This window comes from Ceratotherium simum, chromosome 33, assembly GCF_057802395.1.
Source record: "Ceratotherium simum simum isolate JZ-2026a chromosome 33, ASM5780239v1, whole genome shotgun sequence".
Lineage (NCBI taxonomy): Eukaryota > Metazoa > Chordata > Mammalia > Perissodactyla > Rhinocerotidae > Ceratotherium > Ceratotherium simum.
In genome coordinates, this window is record NC_141932.1 from 12,746,708 (window position 1) to 12,769,678 (window position 22,971).

Here is a 22,971-nt window from a genome sequence, read left to right on the forward strand (position 1 = left end):
TGTGTGTCCTATTTAAGAAATCTGTGCCTTCCTTCAAGTCATGTAGATATTCTTCTAAGTTTTTCATCTAGAAATGTTATCGTTTTACCTTTCACATTTAGAACTACAATCTGCACTGAATAGATTTTTGTTTAATATGTGAAGTTGGGGAGGCCAAGGTTCATTTATTTTTATGTAGATATCCAATTGCCCTAACAACCAGTCATTTACTGAAAAGAATATCCTTTCTCTACAGTTTTGCAGTGCCATCCTTTGCTGCAAATCAGATATCCAGGTGTGTGTATGTTTCTGAAATCTTCCAGTGGTATCCAAAGAACTTTCTGTGGTAGTGGAAATGTTCTATGTCTGTCCTTCCAATATGGTAGCCATGTGGCGACCAAGCACTTGATATTGTGAGTAGTGTGACTGAGGAACTAAATTGTTAATCTTATTTAATTTTAATTAATTTAAATTTAGATAGCCATATGTGGCTAGTAGTTATCATATTGAAAAGTGCAGCATATTGCTCCATTGATCTATTTGTGCCATAGATCCCTGTGTCAATATCATACTCTCTTAATTACTGCAGCTTTATAATTAGTCTTTACGTTTTCTTCTTCTCCATCAAGATTGTATTAACCACTCTAGGCCTTTTGCTTTTCATGTATGTTTTAGAATCAGCTTGTCAATTGCCACAAAAACCCTGCTGTGATTTCAATAGGAATTGCATTGCATCTATAGATGAAACTGGGGAGAACTGACGTTGTTTACTACTGAGACTTCCAACTCATGAACATGTTCTCTCTCTCAACTTATTTGCAGCTTCTTTATTTTCTCTCAATAATGTTTTATAGTTTTTTGGTGTGTGTAAAGGTCTTGCTCATCTTTTGTCAAAATTATTCCTAGGCATTTTATGTCTTTTACTATTATTGTAAATGGTATTTTTATATTATTATTTTCTGGAGGCAGGCATATTCTTGGTATCTTCTCCCAGGTGGAGAATCCATGTTCTTATCCACACAAGGATAAGAGGGCTGGGGAGGCCTCAGGGGTTCTTGTAGGATTAGTCTTGTCTTTCCTCAGCTCATATACCTCAAGTCTATGGTTCTTGATGTCCTTAAGGTCAACAAGGAAGGAGGCACCATCCCTGCAGAAGCAGGAACTAGAGTCTACCCAGGATGACAACTGTTAGTGGAAACAGGGAGGCCCAGGATGAGAAGCCCCAGATGTCTAGACCTTCGGATTCTGAATCCCTGATTGCTACTACCTCAACTTCCCAGTTCTTAAAGTCTGAGTTGTTGCCTACTGAGGAATTGATTGGGAGACGGAAGTATGACGTGCCATCATCAGACATTTGGTCTGATGAAGATAATGAGGAAGCATTGGCGACCATAGAAAAAGATGATAAGCCAAAGGATGAAGCCCCTACTGACCGCCCATTCTGGGCCAATAAAACTGAGTACCTCCTGGCCCAGGTGGGCTTCTCTGTGGGGCTGAGCACCATCTGGCGCTTTCCTTATCTGTGTTTTCACAACGGAGGTGGTAAGCCTGGGGACCAGGAATCATGGACCCACAAGGAGATGAGGAGCCAGAGGACTCTCTTGGCTATTCCAGGGTCTCTGAGAAATGTAGGGGCTGAGGATTTGGGATTCTGACTGGGACAGGAGCCAGGTACCTGAACACCTAGGACCTTGGGAGGGTGGGAGCAGAATATCTGAATACTTAGGTTCATAAGGATGGTGGGGCTGGAGGCCTGGGTCAAGGGTGAGAGTGGAAACTAGGTATCTGGGTCTTCTAGGAATTGAGGGCCAAGGGACTGGACACCTGGGACTGTGAGGTATGTGGAAACAATTAGTCCTTGATGCCTGTGGCCCTAGGGAGGTCACTGGTGGGGAATGTGTTTTTCTGGACCCTGGAAGAAGTCCAGGCACTGAAGAGCCAGAGGGTTCTCAGAGCCTCTTCTTGAATCCCCTGCACAGGCAGTTTTCTCATCATCTATATCCTCATGCTGTTCTTGGTTGGAGTTCCTCTTCTTTTCTTGGAGATGGCAGCTGGTCAGAGGATGCGTCAGGGCAGCGTTGGTGTATGGAAGGTCGTCAGCCCCTGGATTGGTGGCGTGGGGTATACCAGCTTCATGGTGAGGAGCCCTGGGCTGCCCAGGTCCACCCTTTACACCCCACCCCCATCCCAACCCTTGCCCTGGAATGGGTCCTATGACTTCACTTCCATGGGTCAAGTCCCTCCAGTTCCCCAGTCGTGAGGTCAAAATCCCTCCCATCTACTGGCCACCTTTCTTCCCCTGCCTCCAGAATTCTTCATATTCCCTAGGTGTGCATCATTGTGGGCTTGTACTACAGTGTCCTCATGGCCTGGAGTCTCTTCTATTTGGCTCAGTCTTTCCAGTCTCCACCACCTTGGGCATGGTGCCCTTTACTGAAGAACTCCAGTGATTTTGGTGAGAAGAGAGGGAAGAAAAGAGCAAGTGGGAGGGCTGAGAAAAGGATAGGGCAATGAAAAAGGCAGAGGATCATTGAGAGAATAGGGATGAGCAGGAAGATGATAAAATGGGATTGAGGGGGTAGACGTGAAGAAGGGGGAGGCGCCTGGTCTTGCAGTTTCCTCCATGGCCAGTTCACCTCAGATCCTGAATGTGCACGGACAACATCCACCACGTATTTCTGGTACCGGAAGGTATTGAAGGCCACAGATGAAATCGAGATCGGTGGGCTACCAGTCATGCATCTCAGTGTCTCTCTTTTTGTGACCTGGTTAATTATCTGCATCTCCATGATCAAAGGGCCCAAGTCCATTGGGAAGGTGAGCCTCCCTCTAACTTACGAAGATGACGGACTCCCTTCTATCTGAGACCCCCTAATATGCTCCCAACTTGATGCCTGTAGGTCTCCAACTTTTCACTCCTTCTAATCTGACCTGTCATTCCCAATAGCCTTTAATTCTACTATCCCAACTTCTGCCTTTGTGAACTCTATTCCTGAAGCATACTTCCTACTCAGATGCTGTATGTCTCAGTACTCCTTCCCTACATCATCCTTTTCTGCCTCGTTATCCGGAGTCTCATGCTGAAAGGCGCACATTTTGGTCTGAAGAGTTTGTTGGCTGCCAAGGTGAGGTGTCTTCTGCCCTTTAATCCTCTTATCCAAATGGGGTTGTCAGGGACAGCATGGGTGTCAGTCTGACAGAGGCCCTCTTAGCTGCCTCTTTCATCCCCTCTCGTCTTCCATCTCCATCATGGTATACCTCTCCCTGCTTTACATCCCAGTTTGCATGGTCCTTCTCCTCCTCAGGTGTCAGCCCTGTACTCTGTGGAAGTGTGGCGCCGGACAGGGAACCAAATCTTTTTGTCCATGGGCCTCGGCTTTGGCAGCTTCACCACAATCAGCTCGTACATCCCTCGGTCCAACAACTGTGTCATTGACGCCTTTGCTGTGGCTCTTCTCAACTTGGCCTCCTCCTTGACGGCCACGGTGTTTGTATTTGCCTTAATGGGCCACTTGGCTGCAGAGAACAACGACAAATGTTACCTGAAGTGAGCCCAATCTTTCATATGGAGATCATCACGAAAGACCAAAGTCTCGGAAATAGCCCACAAAACTCCAGTCTAGGCCCCATCCCTCAGCGATATTGGTTCAGTCAATGTGGGGCCCTCAAATTGGAGCATCCTAAACCTTAGAAACACCTGAATCTCTCCAACTCTATCCCTTTCAGAGCTGCCTTTCTAAACTAGGAAAGGCCCAATCTTGGAGGTTTTCAAAGGTGTGTTCGCTCCATTCTTAACTGGGGACTGCCATGGAAAAATTAGGGGATACCTTTAGCTGAACCATTAGAGAAGGAACAAAAGGCCCACAGCACCAGAGCCCCCATAGCCTATTCCCCATTTTCTTCTCCTGTGACATTCATTCCAAAAATATTCATCAGACATTTGTAAAACATCTCCTATCTACCAAACCCTATGAGTTCTGGAAACATAGCCAATGATGAATCAGACCACAACCCTGCCCTCAGGAAAATCATAGCCTTTTGAGAAAGCAGATACTAAACAGATAATCACAAACTAAGTGAGAACTAGTAGTAGGGATGATGAGGAGACACTGAGGAGGAAGCTACTAACTTCCTGGGGCAGTCAGAGAAGGCTTCCTAGTGGAGGCAATCCTGAGCTGAGTTTGTCTCTTGACAAATAACCACTGCTAGTATTCTGTTTTGTTTTTTGTTTTTTGTGAGGAGATCAGCCCTGTGCTAACATCTGCCAATGACCTCCTCTTTTATTTTGCTGAGGAAGACTGGCCCTGGGCTAACATCCGTGCCCATCTTCCTCCACTTTATATGGGACGCCGCCACAGCATGGCCTGACAAGCAGTGCGTCAGTGCGCGCCGGGGATCCAAACCGGTGAACCCCAGGCCACTGCAGCAGAGTGCGCACACTTAACCGCTTGCGCCACTGGGCCGGCCCCCTGCTGCTAGTATTCTTTCAGCTATTTCCCATTCATAGACCCATGTATAAAAACATACCATTTTTCAAAAAGTTGGATCACACTGTACTACTTTTCTGTAGCTTGTTGATTTAACTTTATCAAAATAATTCTTAGGGGGTGGAGGGAGGGCAAAAGGAGTAAAAGGGCACATATGTATAGTGATGGTTGGAAACCAGACTTTTGTTGGTGAACACAATGCAGTCTATACAGAAATCGAAATATAATGATGTACACCTGAAATTTATATAATGTTATAAACTAATGTGACCTCAATAAAATTTTAAAAAGTGAATAACACACACACACACAAAGAAAAAGATAAAGAGAGTAGATCTTGAACAGCTTTCCATGACAGTAAATAGAGTTCAGTGAGATGAGAAAGGATTTGTAGGAATTTGCCATATGGAGAATGTGCCGTGGCGGGTAGAATTGGGGTAGACTGAGTCAGGGTAGAGTGGGGTAGTTCTAGGCAGAGAGAACATCATGTACCAAAGATACTGAGACAAGAGAGCATGGCAAGTTGAAGGTTTAATAGTTGAGTATGGCTGAAGTATAGAAGGTGAAGAGAATTGTGAATAAAGAGGTTGGAGAGACCAGGAGGTCAAGAAAGCTAAGGAATTTAATGTTATGCGGAGATTGTGTAGGAGGAGGTACGGGTGCTAAAGTCCTCAGTGATACTGTAGGAAAGACCCCCTTAGGGGTCCACTTAAGTCAGAAATTCTCTGGCCTCACACAAACACCTTTGTGATTATGAAAGTAGGTGTCAAGCAGTGTACACTAGGATCCTGGAGACCTGGGTTTCAGCGCTGGCTCTACTTTAATCAGATCAAAAAGTCTAGGCTGGGGCTGGCCCAGTGGCGCAAGCGGTTAAGTATGCGCGCTCCACTGCAGTGGCCCGGGCTTCGCCAGTTCGGATCCTGGGCGCACACCGACGCACTGCTTGTCGAGCCATGCTGTGGCGGCGTCCCATATAAAGTAGAGGAAGATGGGCATGGATGTTAGCTCAGGGCCAGTCTTCCTCAGGAAAAAAAAAAAAAGAGGAGGGTTGGCATCAGATTTTAGCTCAGGGCTGATCTTCCTCACAAGGAAAAAAAAAAACTCTAGGCTGCTGATTTCCCTTCTCATCTAGAAGATAAAGGAGAAGTTATCCTAAAGGGCCAAATGATTTTATATGATTCTACCCCTGTCCCCAGGAATGCTGAGACAGTGATGAATCTGGTAGCTACTGGGGTGATCCCTCCTGAGGCCCAGCCCCCAGAGAGTCTGTATCATGATCCGAGCTCCATCTACTCCAGGTGGCTCGACAACCTCCCCGAACAAGTCAGAAACATGGTCCTACTCCATTTGTCTGATTGCAACCTATCTGAGAAATTGGAGGAGGTAGGTAAGGGTTGGGGATGGGACCCTAAAGTTCCCCTCAAAGCCCCAAGTGCACCGGACACTTCAGCCCTTCTTAGGTGTCTGTAGAATCCAGAAAGGCAATTCTCAGCAGCATCCTGGACAACCAAGACCGAGGTTCATGGTATCCTTTTGTGATGAGGCAGTTGTAGCCGCTGTAGCACCAAGCACTAGAGTTCATATAAGCCTATTCGCCCAACCCAAAAGAGTTGTTAAACAGCAGCTGTTGTAGGAGGAAGTTCTCATGCCTCAAGGCCAGATGAGTATATAATGTTCATTGACAGTGCTGCAGATAGTTTCCTAGGGAAGGGGACAGAGTTGGGACTCTACAGACTGAGCTCAGAGCCCTCGCCATTCCTCCCTTCACTCACAGGTTATGGAGGGTCCAGGTGTGGCCATCGTGGCATTTACCGACATTATCTCTCTGTTTTCTGGATCCACCTTCTGGGCCATCACCATTTTCTTGTTGCTGGCAAACCTGGGGCTGAGCACCATGATAGGGATCTTGCAGGGCATCCTTGCCCCTCTCCAGGACACCTTCTCTCCCCTCAGGAAACATGCAAAGCTGTTCACAGGTACTCTGACCTATGACCCCGTTCCCACTATGGGCATTGTTTAGCTTAACCCCACTGGGACTCTTATACAGCCCAGCTTGAATTCTGACATTGATCCAAATCTGATGTTTTCCTCCAGTGGGTGTCTGTGTGCCTATGTTCCTAGGCAGCCTCCTTTTCGTGAGGCCCTCGGGAAGCTACTATGTGAACCTGCTGGATGATTACTGGGCGTCTCTGCCCCTCTTCTTCATTGTCATCTTGGAGAACGTGGCCATGGCCTGGATCTATGGGGCCAGGAGGTGATGGATGTCCCAAGCTCAGGATCTCCTGCCGTGCACCCACTCAGCTAGGGTCCCTAGGTGGTGTTGGCCCCTCCTGCTTTCACCGCCAGGTCTCTGATCCCAGGGCTTATGGAGACGCCCCAGGAGGGTGGGAAGGAGAAAGGCATGGGCTGGTTCCTGGAGAAAACAGCTGTAAAACAGAGAAGTGGTGAACAGTCTATATCAAGTCCTGGGGGCCCCCGAGCCCTACTTTTAACCAGAGTTGTGTTTACCTCTGGAACGTGTAATCCCTTGCTTCTCAAAGTGTGCTCCTTGGACCAGCAGCATTGGCATCACCTGGAAGCTTATTAGAAATGCAGACCCTCAGGCTCCACCCCAGATCTTCGAATCTGTTTCTGTGTTTTAACAAGAGCCCTAAGGGATTCCTATGCATACTAACATTTGAGAAGCACTGTGTGATCCAAGGGTGGCAGTGTTTCCAGGTGATGGTGGTTCTTGGTATCAGTTCACTCATTCATGCACTCACTCACTCTAGAATTAATTTCTTAGGGCCTCCTGTGTGCCAGGCAGGCCTTGTGGTGAGTACTGGGGATACTGGGATAAACTATATTTAGTTTCTGCTCTTATATCCCCAAAATGAAGACATATGGGAAGCAGATCCTTGGCAGGGTGGTATGTCTATGACAGAGGCAGCCAAGGGCACTCTCGGAACACAGGTGGTTATCTAAAGATTAAGAGTCAGGCAAGGAGAGAATGCTTGAACAGAATCTAGGCCGCTGAAGGGGAGTTTGTCAAGGGAGGGAAAGAGAGAAGAGCATTCTAGGCAGAAGGAACCCTACTTGCATATGTATTAGGGTTAAGAAGGTGCACCAAAGAAAGCTGGATATATGAACTTGAAGAAACTACATTTAGGAACTTGGTTTTGGGGGCAGCCCAGTGGCGCAGGAGGTTAAGTGCGCACACTCCACTGCGGAGGCCCGGGGTTCGCCGGTTCGGATCCCGGGCACGCACTGATGCACCACTTGGCAAGCCATGCTGTGGCGGTGTGCCATATAAAGTGGAGGAAGATGGGCACGGATGTTAGCCCAGGGCCCGTCTTCCTCAGCAGAAAAATAGGAGGATTGGCAGATGTTAGCTCAGGGCTGATCTTCCTTACAAAAAAAAAAAAAAGGAACTTGGTTTTTATCCTGAGACTGATAAAGGAGAGAAATGTTTTAAAAAAAAACATCCTAGGGCTGAGACAGAAATCAGACTGAAAGGAGATGTATTAGAGGCAAGAAGACTGGTTGTGGAGGTGAGCAGAGAGCTCTCAGAAATATTAAGGGCTCTCTCTTCCAGGCTGGGTTTGGACTGACCCCTCCCCTGAGGTTGGATAAGGCCTGAATAGGTCTCCCAAAGCCTTGTGGCCCTTCCTCCCAGGTTCCTTGCAGATCTGAGTATCATGTTGGGCCGCCCCATCTCCCCCGTCTATCGTTGGCTGTGGTGCTTTCTGTCTCCACTTGTGCTGCTGGTCCTGTTTGTAAGCACCCTGTTTCATCTGTATCTGAAGACCATCACCTACTTGGCCTGGGACTCAAGCATTGTGAGCCTCCCTCCCTAGACCCCAGCACCCCTTAGGGAGTGGGGACAAAACTTTCAATCCACTCTTGCCTATAGGACTCAGTCGTCTTATTCCCTGATTCCCTGGGGGTTCAGTCTCTTGTCTTGGTTTGTCTCCTACCCCCACCCTCTGCATTTCACAGAACCTGGACATTCTAAACCTTCCTTCCCTTTCTCCACAGTCAAATGAGGTGTGCCGAACTTATCCATCTTGGGCTAAAGTCTTGCTCATAGTCCTCATCGTCATTACCATCTTGCCCATCCCTGCCTACTTCTTGTACATCCTCCTTCAGATGCCTCCTGTGGTCTCCATGATCCACAGTAGGGCCACAGATATCTTCAAACCTAAAGCTAAAGGGCGCTTACCCAAGCCTTGTCCACGGCTTCAGGTGAGGCAAAGCCAAAAGAAGATTAATGAAGTGGGTAAATACCCAGGGAAAAAACTTTCTGCCCTGTGAGTAATTCCATTTGGAAATAAATACTTGGTGCATTTGGCATAGCATCATTTCTTTTTCAAAGTGGAACTCCCTGGCTGGCAACTTGACATTAGAAGAGGTAAATGTACAAGTGCTAATGTAACTGGACCCAAAGACCTTTTGTTTTTCCGGATTAGGAAGGTTTTTCTGGCCTGGTGGGGATTAACATAGCAGTCATTCCCCACCTCTCCCACACTTTCCCTCACCAGACCCATAATAATGGTGTGCTTTGACTTCCAGTATTTGGTTGATGGTGACTGCTGACCCCACACCTCCTAGGCTACCTTCCTCTTGGAACTGGTCTGTGTAAGGTCTGGCCACTATGAAACTAGGGCAAAAATGGTGCTGGTCAATAAACCAGTTCAGTGGAACTTTACTTCTGTCATAAAAAAAAAAGTGTCCAACTCCCAGTCTTGCCTTCCAATGACTCTGTTAAACTCAAATGCTAGAATCCGAGGTCCTCTCTGCCTGGTGCTTCCTGTAAGTAAACTGGACCAGAGAGAGAGAGTTTGCTCAGAAAACAGTGGATTCACTGATTATGGCAAAGTGGTTAACTATCTGCTAATTAGTGACCTCCTCGCATATCTCTTAAATACTTGGAATAGTATTTAAATTAAATACTTAAATACTTGGAAAGATTACTTTACCAAGTCAACCAAGGGGCTTAAAGCTTTAGACAACATTGTTTATTTTTGCTAAGGTGGTCTAGGAGCCTGGAGGAAAGGTATTTGGCAGGGAATGAGGGGGAGAGTAGAGATTGACTACAGAGATGGAAGAAGACCAAGGAGGACTTCATCTGGGCCAATGTGACAATAAAATAAGACAAACAAAACACACCATATTATAAGACACCTAAAATGTAACATAAAATACATTTCAACAATCCTCTTTAAATGCATAGATGAGCTTAGAAGAAATTGAGGGAAATCTTTAAGAAGCCAGAAATTAAGCCTAGGCTTGAATTCAGATAGGTAAGCAAGTGTTAAAGCTAGTAACTGCTTTGGGACAATTGTCACTCTCTAGTAACTTAGAGATTTTGGTTTTAGAGGCTAGGTGAAGACAAAGTCTTGGGTTGATGAAAGAAAAGAAACCCCTACACATAGAAAGCTGAAGGGCTATACCCTCTATGAAAGAGTTAGATAGCAATAAAATGTATGTGTCTTGGTCCTGTCTCTGACGGGAGGGAAGTAGTGTCTTTTTGGAGAATTTGTAACCCAAAACCTTCTCTCACATGGGATTTTGGTTCAAATTCACACAACCTGCGTAGTCTGAAAAATCCAAGTTGAGATTAATATAAAAGGTGCCTGGTGGATAGCACCCCGCCCCCTGGCACTTGTCATAAGTAAATATAAATCATCTCTGGGGGAAACACAGCCTCTCCCGGGCCTCGCAGGATTCCCACAGATAAACTTTCAATGAACATGAGGTCACAACAAGAAATGACAAAACACACAAGGAAACCAAGCACCTTAAAGGAGAATTAGCAGAACTTTCAAGCAGCAGAGTCAGACCTGCAAAGACCTAACGTACTGGAATTATCAGGTACATAATATAGAATAAATATGCTTAATATATTTAAAGATGAAAAGACAAAAATTTTTAAAGAGTTGAAATGAAGAGCAAGGAACAAAAGATTCTCAGAAATGATCAGGGTGTCTGAAAAAGAACCAAAAAGAACTTTTAGGAATGAACAAATCATTAATATTAAAAGCATCAATGGATGGGTTAAACAACCAGTTAAAAACCTACGAAGAGAGATAAATCTGAGGAAATTGCCAATAATGTAGCACAGAGAAACTACAGTATTAAAAATATGAGATTAAGAGACATAGAGGATAGTGGAAGAAAGTCCAACATACATCTAACAGGAGTTCCAGAAAGAGATCATTGGAAGAATGGGGCAGAGCCATACGCAAAGAGAAAAAAAGCTGAGTGTTTTCCAAAATTGGGGAAAGACACAAATCTTTGGACTGGGGAAGCACAACATATCCAAAGGAGGATAAATAAAAGGAAACTGCAGCTAAAGGAAACTACACTCTAAAAATAGATCTAAAGGGACCAGGCACAAAGACATTACCTACAAAGGAATGCCAATCTCACAGCTGGTTCCTTATCAACAGCAGGAGAAGTGGGAAAGTATCTGCCAAGGGGTGATAGAAAATAACTGTCAACTTAGAATTGTTAATCTAGCAAAAAACTATTTCTCAAGAAAAAAGTAAAATAGAGATATTTCCAGGCAAACAAAATAGTTTTCCACCCACAAATCTTTGGTAAAGAATATACTTCAAGGAGAAGTAAAATGATCCCAGAAGGAAGATCTGAGACCTGAGACAGAAGACATGGCAAACCAAGAAATTGATGATAATGTGGGTAAACGTAAACACATATTGATTCTATAAAGCAATAATAACAATGTTTCATTTGTAAGGTTAAAAAAATGACATAGAACTAAAATACTGGACAAAAATAACACACAAGCTAGAGACAGAGTATTCATCTCAGCAGGATGATAAATATAATATTGATTAGACTTCAATAAGGATGCATGTTAAAATTTCAAGGGTGACCACTAAAAAAGATAGACACAATTTACAATTTCTGTATTAATTTAAGGTAAATAATGATAGCTTCTCTAACAGATCAAATACAAAATCTCAATGACTTCATACAATCAAATTTTATTTCCTGCTTATATTAAGGTCTAGTACAGTATAGCCTGGAATGGGGGTGGGGGGGGCTCTACTTCATTCAGTCATTAAGGAACCCAGGCTCCTTTCATCTTGGGGCTCTTCCCTCCTCTAGATTCTGGAGTTCTTGCCAGTGAGCTTCTGGATGGAGAAGGAGAATGAGTTTTATGGGTCAGGTCTACAAGTGGAGCACATCACTTCTGTTCACCTTCCATTGGCTGGAACGAGAAGGCTGGTAGGACAGAGGAACACAGTTATTAGGAAGCGTTAGTAGTCTCTGCTGCATTCACAAACCAGCAGAGGGAGAAAAAGAGAGAGAAATCAACCCAAAAGAATGCACAGCAAAATATAAAAGGTTAATGTAGAAAAAGTGGGACAAGCAGAAGGTAAAATATTAGAAATAAATCTACATATGGTAGGAATCACAATTATTTGCAATGGACTAAACATACTAGTTAAAAGACAAATATTGAGGACAAATGTTTTAAATCCAGCTATCTGCTATTTATGTGAGACACATCTATAACACAAGGACATAGGAAGATTTAAAGTAAAAGGAAGAAGGAAGCTCTACCAGGCAAATACTAAACAAAAGACATTATACACGTTACAGCAATAAAATATTATTTGAGCTAAAGAGGTTAAAAGTTTACATTAACAGGAAGTTATGAAAATTACAAATTGCATGAACCTAATAATATAGCTTCAAAAGTATAAAACTGACAGAACTACAAGGAGAAATCGACAAAGGAAAATTAACACACATTTATCAAAATCCATAGATAAGCAGAAAAACAGTAAATATATAGATTTGAACACAACAAGCTTGACATAGGGACATATGTTGAACATATGTTGTATTCAATAATTAGAAAATACATATTTTCTCAAGCACACAGAATATACAATTGATCACACAATAATCCATAGCACAAGTCTCAACAAATTTCAGGTGATTATTATACAGACCTTGTTCTATGACCACAATGCAATTAAGTCAGATGTGAACAATGAAAATATAACAAAAGAAAAAGCCATACAATTGGATGTTTTAAAAATCACATTTAAAAGAATTCATGAAGGACATGAAGGGTGAAGGACTACATCATAATAAAAATTAGAAACTACAGAGAAGTAAGAAATAAAAACCATATCAAATTGATGGGAGGGAGCTAAAATGGTAAATTAATTTTAAATTATTACACAGTAGCAGAAAAGAAGGCTGAAAATTGATGAGCTAAACATCCAATTTAAGAAGCTAGAAAAAGAACTGAATAAATCCAAAATAAATAGAAGGAAGAAAATAATAAGTTGCAGAAATTAGTGGTATAGAAAAAAGGATCACAAAGTCAAAAGCTGTTTCAAAAAAATAAATAAATAAAAATCTGGTTTTTACAAATGCAGCAGAGATTCCAAAAAGTTAATAAGAGACTTTAATGAACAACTTGAGGCCTTGAAAATTTTGAATGAACAAAGTCCTACAAGACCGAGAAAATGATAGCCCTTACCTGGAGATCCAGGATTTCAGATTGCCTAATAATTCAGGGTAGGTTGCCCTTGAGAGGGTTGTGGGGTGGGGGTGGGATTTGAAGTTTGGGGTAGCTCGTCAGAGAACTGTTGTCCAAGGGGCCGTTTTCTCTGGACTTCCTCATTTACTCCTGCTGAGAAGAGGTTAATTTGGCCGTTGAAAGAACCTAATTACGATGGAGGAGTTAAGGGACACCGCCCACTTTGTGGGTGTGGTTCTGCTTGTTGATATCCATTGGCTCTAACCTCTTAGAGGTTAGAGGGTCTCTTGGCACCGCCCACTCCTTCACTTCTTGGCTTCCACCTTTCAAGACAGAGCAGTAAGGTGACTCAGGAGTTGGAGACTCCATTCTCCCGTGTCTGCCATCTCCCCGCATAATACCCAAAATGCAGTCGTTAATTCTGTCTGCTTTCTACCTTGCCTTCCAAGATCCCTTTTGTCCAGAGGTCTAAGATTTTCTTTATAACAGCTTTATTGAGCTATAATCCATATATCATACAGTTCACCTATTTAAAAGTTACAATGCAATGTTTTTTAATATATTGATAGAACTGAATTTTACCAAGTGTGTTTTCACCTTCTTGATAGATTTTTTGGTATTGAAACATCCTTGTGGAATCACTCCTTCATTAGTCATAATGTACTATCCTTTTGATATATTGCTGGATTCTATTTGCTAATATTTATTTAGTTTGTTCCTCTACTCATCATAGATGAATTTTTTTTAGTGTCTTTTTTAGATTTTAGTGTTCAAGTTATGCCAGCTTCATCAAGTAAAATGATGAGCTCTCCATCTTTTTCTGCGATTTAGGTCTTTGTTTCTCAAACTTTAGTATACCTAAGAATCACCCGGAGAGTTTGTTCAACAGATTCTTGGGATCCACTCCTAGTGATTCGGATTGAGTGGAGCTAAATTTAGATCAATTAATTTGCATTTGTATCAAGCCTCCAGGTAACGCTACTGGTTCACGGACCACACTTTGAGCGCCATGGTTTGATTGACGCTATAACCATGTGCTTTTTACAGGGTGGAAGGAGTGGGAGGACCTGAAGTGCGCTTCACTCCGAAGCACGCAGATCATCAGGTTTCAGAGCTCGGGGCACCGTGGGGGAGGCGGCACGCTTCAGAGAGCTGGGGCCGAGACGCCGGCAGCGGCCTACGACCTGCGGGTCCGGAGCCCAGACGACTGAATCAACAGGGGCAGAGGAGGGTCTGGGCTGGGGGTGGGGGTCTGTAGGGGGCACCTCAGATGCGAGCATCTCCAGGGTGAATTGCCTAAATCGCCTTCCGGCTGCAGCGACATAGTAAAATCGCCTCTGGCCCCAGTGGATGGCGGTGGCTCCCGCAGACCCTCGGCCCCCGGTCGCGCGCCCAGGCGCCCCCCAACACACACACACGCGTGCCTGCAGAAGCCACTGGTTTTCTCCGGACTCTCGAGTCGGTGGCGGGTAAAGGGGGGTGCAGTAGTCCTGGCCCCCAGCTCCTGACCTCTCGGGGAGCCAGGCCTCTGTTGCCCCGGCCACCACCCCTCCCAAACCTCCGAGCCTCCCTTCCCATCTCCCTTGCTTTCCAGGAACTTAGGGGTCAAGGATGCCCTGAGCCTGGGAGAGGAGGGGCGGGGTACGCCAGCGGGTGGCGCAGAGATCTGGTGGCGCATCCCGCCCCCTCCTGGCTCCCGAGCCCGCCTCGCCCTTTCTGGCTCTCTCTTCTCGCAGGTCGCGCGTGGGCCCGCCCTGGAGACACCGACTTCCTCCCGGCAGGCGAGCGGGGCTGAGCCCGGTGGGGCTGGGATGCTGTCGGCGCGTCCTGCGCTGACTCGCTCCTGGGTGGACTCCTGGGACTCGCCCGTCCGGATCAGTTTCTCAGCTGGCCTTCAAACAGGCTGTCGCTCCTTTGATGCTCTGAGAGCCTGGCGGAGAGCAGACAGAGCAGGGGGCGCGGAGGCCGAGAAAGACCCAGTGCACAGATCCAGGCAGGCCGGCCTGGTGACAGAGACAATTACCCCAGGCGGACGCTCCCTGGGCTGGCACCGCCCGGGGGCGAGGGCAGAGGAGCATCGGCAGCAGAGTTAATTGCAGGTACGTAGCCTTGAAAGGGTGACAAGTGTGGGGCTGTAGCTAGAGGCAGGGTGGGAGGCGGGAGCAGGAGGGGGAAACGGGGCCGTCAGGAAGGGCCCTGGGTGCTAAACTAGCCAGGGCCCTGAGGACCCTGGGGAGGATTTAAGCAAACGATAGACTTGATCAGGTTTATATAATAACTCTGGAATATTAAGTAGCCATAAAAATCATATTTTTAAAGAATACTTTGTTACATAGGAAAATACTTATGTTATAATGGAAATATATATAATCTCCAATTTGTAAGAAATGCACACACATATGTTCATAGAGTATATATTAATATATATGTATATCTATATGTTACATTTAACAATATTATCCAATATATAATATATAGTCTATAATAATATTGAATTTGTAATAAAGATGCATACATATACTCATGGAATATATTAACATGTGTTTATATTCTAGATATAATATATAACAATGTCCAATACATAATATATATAAATAATAATATCCAATTTGTAAGAGATACACAAGTATAAAATATTCATATATACATATATGATAATATCCAATTTCTAACATTGGCTGTGCCGCTTTCCCAAACCTAAAAGGAGCAAACATTTTTAAATCATGGTACCTTTTAAGATTTTGTAGGCTTTGCACCTAGTTAAACTAAAACTTCAAACTTAAACCAAGAGGAGGCCAAATGACCCCACTTTGCATCCTCCCTGAGCCATTTTCTCAAGTTACCAGGTCGAATCTACCTGGATTGTGTGCTGCCTTGGTGCAGAAGCTAATGCTGGTGCCAGCACTGCCCACAGAGGAGGCTGAAAGGTGTGTGCAGAGCAGGATGACTGCCCACCCAGTTAGAGTCTGTGCAGTGGGCTCTTGAATAGGTGGGGTGGGGAGGAGCCACATTCCCCAAACCAAATTTGGAAACTGGTTACCCAACAAAGGCTGTCCTGGTGAGACAAAAAGTCAGGGAGATGCCAGCTGAATACCACAATAGCAGCATTTCCAGATTGCAACAGTTTGTGGAAGCATTTTAATCAGAACTTCCCCGAATGGAGCCTATTGGGGCCATTGCGCTGGGGATGTGCAAGTGTAACAGCTAGATCTTAGGTTAGCATGAGGGAAGCCAGCTTAGGGAAAGGAAGCGATATTGTAACTATGATCCTGACTCCCTAGTCTCTGTGAATACATTCTAGCCTGCATGTAGCCTAGATGATTAAGCACCTCTCACTTTTGCAAAATACATGATCTGCTAGTTCTGTGATTCTTGCTTACGTATATCTCCCAGCTGTGATAAGATGAAAACTTTGTTCTCTGAGTTCCCCAGGAACGTGATGACCTCCAGAAAGAAAAACTCTATGCTGGTTTCCATCACAAATGACAGAAGAAAGAGATAATGAGGTGCCTTGAAGTTCATCACACCAGATGGTCAATATCCCTAAACCCTCTCCTTCCCTGCCCATTTCCCCTATATAACTGCCTCAAGACTCTGTATGATTTTAAGATGGTTCTTTAGGACACTAGTCTGCCATCTTCCGATTATGCTAGCTAATCGTATAAATTTTCCTTTCTCAACCACTGGCCTGTTTGCAATTGATTGGCATCAGATTGTGGCAAGCAGAATGAGCCCCTTTTTGCTCAGTTACAAAAGGGCGTTTATGTGTCAGGTGGTTGTATTAAAACCTCACCAGATCTCTGGAGAGTTCCAACTTCATGTCAGGTACTGCAGCAGGGAAGCAGCAAAGGTGATCAAGCTCGGCTTTCTGGAGGAAGTTGGATCTGAGAGGAGACACCAATGATGCGTTGGAGTTATCTGGATGAGGGAGGATGGGAAGGGACAGAAAGGAGAATGTTAGTGTGAAAAACAGCAGCCAGAAAGGAGTTTTCTATGCATTTACGTGCATATGTACGAACACTTAGAAATGTGTTGTTTTCTTTATGTGGATCGTTTTTTTCATAAATGGTATCATACATTTGATATTCTGTGCCTTTTCACCTAGCAGTGTGTTTTGGACTTTGTTATGTTCTTGCATACATATATACCTCTTTTTAATCATAAAATATAATACGTATTCAAAAAAGTGTACAAAACTGAAATTTTCCACTCAATGATTTATTACAAAGCAAATACCCCAACCATCCTAGTCAAAAAAGGAGAACATTGCCTACATGCTAAAAATGCTCCCTTGAGCCTTTCCCAGCCACCAATCCCTCCTGCCGCCCGAAAGGGAATCACTATCCTGACACTTACGATCATCACTTCTTTGCTTTACTTTATGGTTTTACCACCTCAGTATGCATATCTAAACACTTAAGTTTAGTTTTTCCTGTTTCTTTTGGACTTTGATATAAACAGAGCCATATGATATATATTCTTTCTTTTTCGTGTGTGTGTGAGGAAGATTGGCCCTGTGCTAACATCTGCCAATCCTCCTCTTTTCGTGTGTGTGTGAGGAAGACTGGCCCTGAGCTAACATCCGTGCCCATCTTCCTCCACTTTATATGGGACGCCCCCACAGCATGGCTTGCCAAGCAGTGCGTCAGTGTGTGCCCGGGATCCAAACCGGCGAACCCCAGTCCGCCGCAGCAGAGCACGTGCACTTAACCGCTTGGGCCACAGGGCCGGCCCCATTGATATATATTCTTTAGGATATAGCTTCTTTCACTCAGTGTTACGTTTTTGAGATTCATCCACATCATTAAGCATAGCTGTAGTTCATGTCTTTTTTTGCTGTGTAGTATTCCTTTGTACTGGCTATATTGCTATATATCCATGCTACTGTGATGAATTTCTGGGTTGTTTCCTTTTGGGGTTGTTGCAAACAATGCTGTTAAGGAAATTACTGTGTGTGTTCTTTAGTGCACATGTACACACATTTTTGTTGCAATTATACGTAGGAGTGAAATTGCTGTTCACGGGATATGTATACCTTCAATCTTAATAGATAATGGCCGACCTATCTTTCAAAATAATTTTTGTCAGTTTCCATTCCCACCAGCAGTGTATAAGATTTCCCATGGCTCCTCATTCTTGCCAATATTTGGTGTTCTCAGTTTTTTCATACTAGCCAGTCTGACTGGTGTGTAGTGGCACCTCATTATGGTTTTAATTACCATTTCCCTGCTGTTTAAATAGCCTGAGCACTTTTTCATATCTTCACTGGCCATTTGGAGAACCACTTTGGTGAAAGGTCTCTTCAAGTTTCTTGAGCATTTTTCTATTGGGTTATTTATATTGTTCTTATTGATTTGTAGGAGCTTTTTATAGATTCTGGATAAAAGCCCTGTATTAACTACATATGTAGCAACTTTTTTCTATTCTATTTTGACTCTTTTAATGGTGTCTTTTAAGGAATAGATGTTCTGAATTCTAATAAACTCAAATTTATCTATTGTTTCCCTTATGGTTAGTGCTCTCTGAGTCTTGTTTAAGAAATCTTTCTTAACCTCCAGCTCATGAAGATATTCTCCAACATTAACTTCTTTAGAAGCTTTTTGAATTGCCTTTCATGTTTAAACCTGTAATCTTCATGGATTAACTTTTGTATGATGTGAAATAATGATCAAATTTTATTTTTTCTGTATGAATATACCTTTTCCCATCCTAATTAACACTGTTATTTCTACCATACTCTGGGTTGACATGTACTCTCTCTCCATTTATTTAAAACTTTTACTTCTCTCAATAATTATTTATAGGTTTTGATATAGAGGTCTTGTCTTTCTTTTGTTAGATTTATTCTTAAGCACTTGAAATATCTCCATGTTATTATAAATGTTACCTTTAATTTTTTTCATTATCTATTTATGTCTTGTTAGTGTGTAAAGAATCTATTAATTGTATTCCATTAACTCAGTATCTAGCAACCTTGATAACATCACTTATTAATCCTAATAATGTATTTACAGATTCTGTGTTACCTTTTACATGCACAATCATATTTGTAAATAATGACAGCTTTACTTCTTTTCCAAACTTTTAAAAATCTTATTGCATTTTCTAGACCCTTGTATTAAATATCTATTGCTACCACAATGCTGCGTAACAAACCACCTCAAAATTCAGCAGCTTAAAACAAGAATTTCATATTATACCTCATGAGTTATTGGGCTGGGCTCAGCAAATATGTAAGGGAGTTGGCTGGCTATTGACTGATCTAGGCTAGCTTGACCTGGGACCACTGGAGTGATTCAGCTCTGAGTGACACATCTCATTTCCCAGCAGATTAGCCTAGACATGTCCTCATGGTGATAGCAGAAGTGTAAGAGGGCAAGCAATAACAAAAAAGGTCTTTTGAAGCCCAGGCTGTGAATTGGCACACCAGCCCAGATTCAAGGGGTAGGAGAGTAGATTATTGCCTCCTTAGCAAGAGGAACTGCAGAATCACATTGCAAAGATGGTGGATATAGGAAAAATTGAAGACTTGGGACCATTAATGCTCTTAATCTACTCAAACTTTAAATTGAATTTGACTAGAAGGGATGGTAGTGGGCATCCTTGTCTTATTCCTGAGCTCCAAGGAAAAGCCTTCAACATTTTATCATTAAGTCTGATGTTTGCTGTAAGCTTTTTTGTAAATAACCTTTATGAAAACAAGGATGTTCCTTCCTAATCCTAGTTTCCTAAGAGTTGAGGTTTTTTTAATGAATGGCTATTGGGTTTTATCAAATATTTCTGCAAATATTGAGATGATCATATGATTTTTATTCTTTATTATGTTATCACTGATTGATTTTTTACTTTTAAACTCCCATGAGGGCCGGCCCCGTGGCTTAGTGGTTAAGTGCGCGCGCTCCGCTGCTGGCGGCCCGGGTTCGGATCCCGGGCGCACACCGACACACCGCTTCTCCGGTCATGCTGAGGCCGCATCCCACATACAGCAACTAGAAGGATGTGCAGCTATGACATACAACTATCTACTGGGGCTTTGGGGGGAAAAAATATCTAAACTCCCATGAATTACTAGACTAAATTCAGCTCAGTTGTGATGTAATATTGTTTTTATATATTGATGGATTTGATTTGCTAATATCTGGTTTGGGACATTTGCATCAATGTCCATGAACGACATTGGTGTGTGATTTTCTTTTTCATAATTCCCTTGCCAGATTTTGGGGTTAAGGTTATGCTAGTCTTGCCACTTTTTCTATTCTGGAAGACTTTATGCAAGATTAGTAGTAATTATTTCTTAAACGTTTAGTACAATTCACAAGTGAAATCATCCAGGCCAGAAGTTTTCTTTGGAAGAAAGTTACTAATGACAGGAGCAATTTGTTTGAAAGTTATAGGACAATTCAAAGTTTCTCTTTCTACTCGTGTGAGTTTTGTACAATATGAGTAGAAGTGGTGATAACAAACATCCTTGTCTTGTTCCCAACCTCAAGAGAAAAGCGTTCATATTTCACCGTTGAGTGTATTGTTAGCTGTGGGTTTAAGGAAGCTGTGAATTAAGGAAGTCACCCTCTATTCCTAGCTTTCCCATCAGTTTTTGCCATTGTTCTAAAATATTTTCCTTCTACATATTATAAATCCCACAATACATTGCTATTATTGTTGCTATTAAGCAGTCAATAGTCTCTTATATTTGCCTACATATTCACCCTTTCAAGTGTTCTCTATTCTTTCTTGCATATCTCTGCTTGCATCTGGGGTAATTTTCCTTCAGCTGAAACATTTTCCTTTAATATTTTTTGCAGTGCAGGTCTGTTGATGATAAATCCTCCCACCTTGTCTTTGTCTGATAGCATTATTATTTCACCTTCATTTTTTATTATTTATTTTTATTAAGGTGGAATTCACATAACATAAAACTAGCCATATTAAAGTGAAAAATTCGGTGGCGTTTAGTACATTCACAATGCTGTGCAACTGCTTTAAGCGGTCTAATAGTCCCTTATATTTGCCCAATTCCCCATTTCTCCCTCTTTCCAGCCCCATTCCTAATGTCTAATCTACTTTCTGTCTCAATGAATTTTCCTATTATGTTATGATAGATACTTTATGTAAGTGGAATCATACAACATTTGTCCTTTCGTGTCTGGCTTATTTAACTTAACATAATGTTTTCAAAGCTCACTCATGTTGTAGCATATATCAGAATTTCATTCCTTTTTATGGACATACAATATTCCATTGTATGGATATACCATACAATGTCTGGATCACCTTGTATTGACCCAACTCCCTCTTCACCATCTCTCATGCCCGTGTCACTGCATGTGGAGACCTACAGGCAGCCTTTTTTTTTTTTTTTGGTGAGGAAGATCGGCCCTGAGCTAACATCTGCCAATCCTCCTCTTTTTTCCGCTGAGGAAGACTGGCCATAGGCTAACATCCATGCCCATCTTCCTCCACTTTATATGGGACGCCGCCACAGCATGGCTTGCCAAGTCATCACATGATGGCTTGCCAAGTGCATCAGTGTGCGCCCGGGATCCAAACCAGCGAACCCCGGGCCGCTGCAGCAGAGCACACGCACTTAACCACTTGCACCACCAGGCGGGCCCCCCAGGCAGCCTTTGAATTCAGACCACAGCCTCACCCACGGAGCCTTGCATCTTCCACCTTCTCGCATTGTGACAGTGCCTGTTAACCCCTAAGGGAGCCGACTGGCACCGATTCCTTTCCAGAGTTTCCCATTTAGAGTATTTTATTCCAATCCATACTTCCAATCCATCACCTTGGCACCTGGATATTCTCCTTACGTGGAAAATTTATTTCAGTGTGTTTATTAGATCGTTTTGGTTAACTTTACCTGCATCTTCTCGCCCCTGCATCTATGCAAGCAATTAACTTGCACTGCATGCATCCCTGAGGCTCAACTCCCTGTCTCTTCACAGCCTCCAAAATAAACCACTCGCACAAAAGCAGACTTTACTAAAGGCTTAGTAGGGCACACTGAGGTTGGGAGAGGGGGCTTACCTCACCTATCCCAGAGTGAAAAGACTTTAAAATTCCTATTAACCGTGTTCCTTTCTCCCAAAGTCTTGTCTCAGTTTCCTTTCCTCCCCCTTCACCTGTGAAGTTGTTCCATGCAGCCTTCAACCTCACTGGCTCCTCTCCCCTTTGCAGTTCCTGTCCCTAAACCCCCACAGAGGCCATAAAACCAAGGTCCATGAATTAACAGTGTCCAACTGCACCACCGCGTAACAGTCGTCTTTACTTAGGGTCTTACCCCTCACTCCTGAACAGCTTATTGGTGTTTTTTTTTTTTTCCCCTAAACAACATTGTTGTCTCCCTAGAATACTCCTCCCATAGCTCCCTCTGGTTACATCTGGGCCATCTTAACACGGCTCACCTCCATCTCTCTACTCCTGCTGACCTGCAGTCCCCTGCTAATGCTCTGTCTTCCTCTCCTCCTCCCTTCCCCTGACTTCTGGTTTCTGTCATGACCAGAAGCTGATTTTCTTGATGTTCCTCCTCTACACCCTCCTCCTCTGCCTCTTCATCCCAGGTCTCTTCTTGGAAGGTGCAGTCACCAGCCTCAGACGTATGGTGACCAAAGCCGGGAGGCCAGCGACTCCAAATCTCGCTTCCTCAACACCCCAGGCCTTCTCTGAGTCGCCCTGCCCTACATCTTTCCTTCTGTCCCTATCCTTCCCCTCATTCCTCTGCTGTCTGCCCCAGCCTGCCCCTCTGACAGCTCACTGGTGGTTCCCCGCTCTGAGCCCCCTCCCCAACTCTCTCACCCACCCCCATCCACAGCTCTCTGCCTGGGCCTCGCTGGACCTGTGGCGACAGGCAGGAGGCCACGTGCTCTATTCCCTGGGCCTGGGCCTGGGCACCATCATCAACTTGTCCTCCTGCAAGGCTGGAGGCAAAAAGTATGTCCAGGTGGCCTCCTCGATGGCCCTGGCCAACCTGGTGACCTCATTGCTGGCCACATCCATCAT

The 22,971-nt window shown here is 43.8% G+C and overlaps 1 protein-coding gene and 1 long non-coding RNA gene across 2 annotated transcripts; one reads left to right on the forward strand and one right to left on the reverse strand.

Annotated features, from left to right (window-relative positions):
* Positions 1 to 1,115: 1,115 nt before the first annotated feature.
* On the forward strand, positions 1,116 to 8,759 carry LOC101401534 (orphan sodium- and chloride-dependent neurotransmitter transporter NTT5-like). Its single transcript, XM_087421914.1, has 11 exons — positions 1,116 to 1,521; positions 1,959 to 2,116; positions 2,308 to 2,434; positions 2,621 to 2,796; positions 2,994 to 3,104; positions 3,285 to 3,526; positions 5,663 to 5,849; positions 6,241 to 6,442; positions 6,561 to 6,720; positions 8,122 to 8,284; positions 8,484 to 8,759. Exons 1-11 carry the CDS (start codon positions 1,158 to 1,160, stop codon positions 8,757 to 8,759), a joined length of 2,166 nt encoding a protein of 721 aa, XP_087278040.1. The 5' UTR covers positions 1,116 to 1,157.
* Positions 8,760 to 11,435: 2,676 nt separating this feature from the next.
* LOC147912828 (uncharacterized) lies at positions 11,436 to 13,130 on the reverse strand. The gene is made up of 2 exons (XR_015549464.1): positions 12,973 to 13,130; positions 11,436 to 11,696 (listed from the first exon to the last, which is right to left on the reverse strand). It is a non-coding gene; the product is annotated as an uncharacterized LOC147912828 (long non-coding RNA).
* Between the last annotated feature and the right edge of the window lie 9,841 nt (positions 13,131 to 22,971).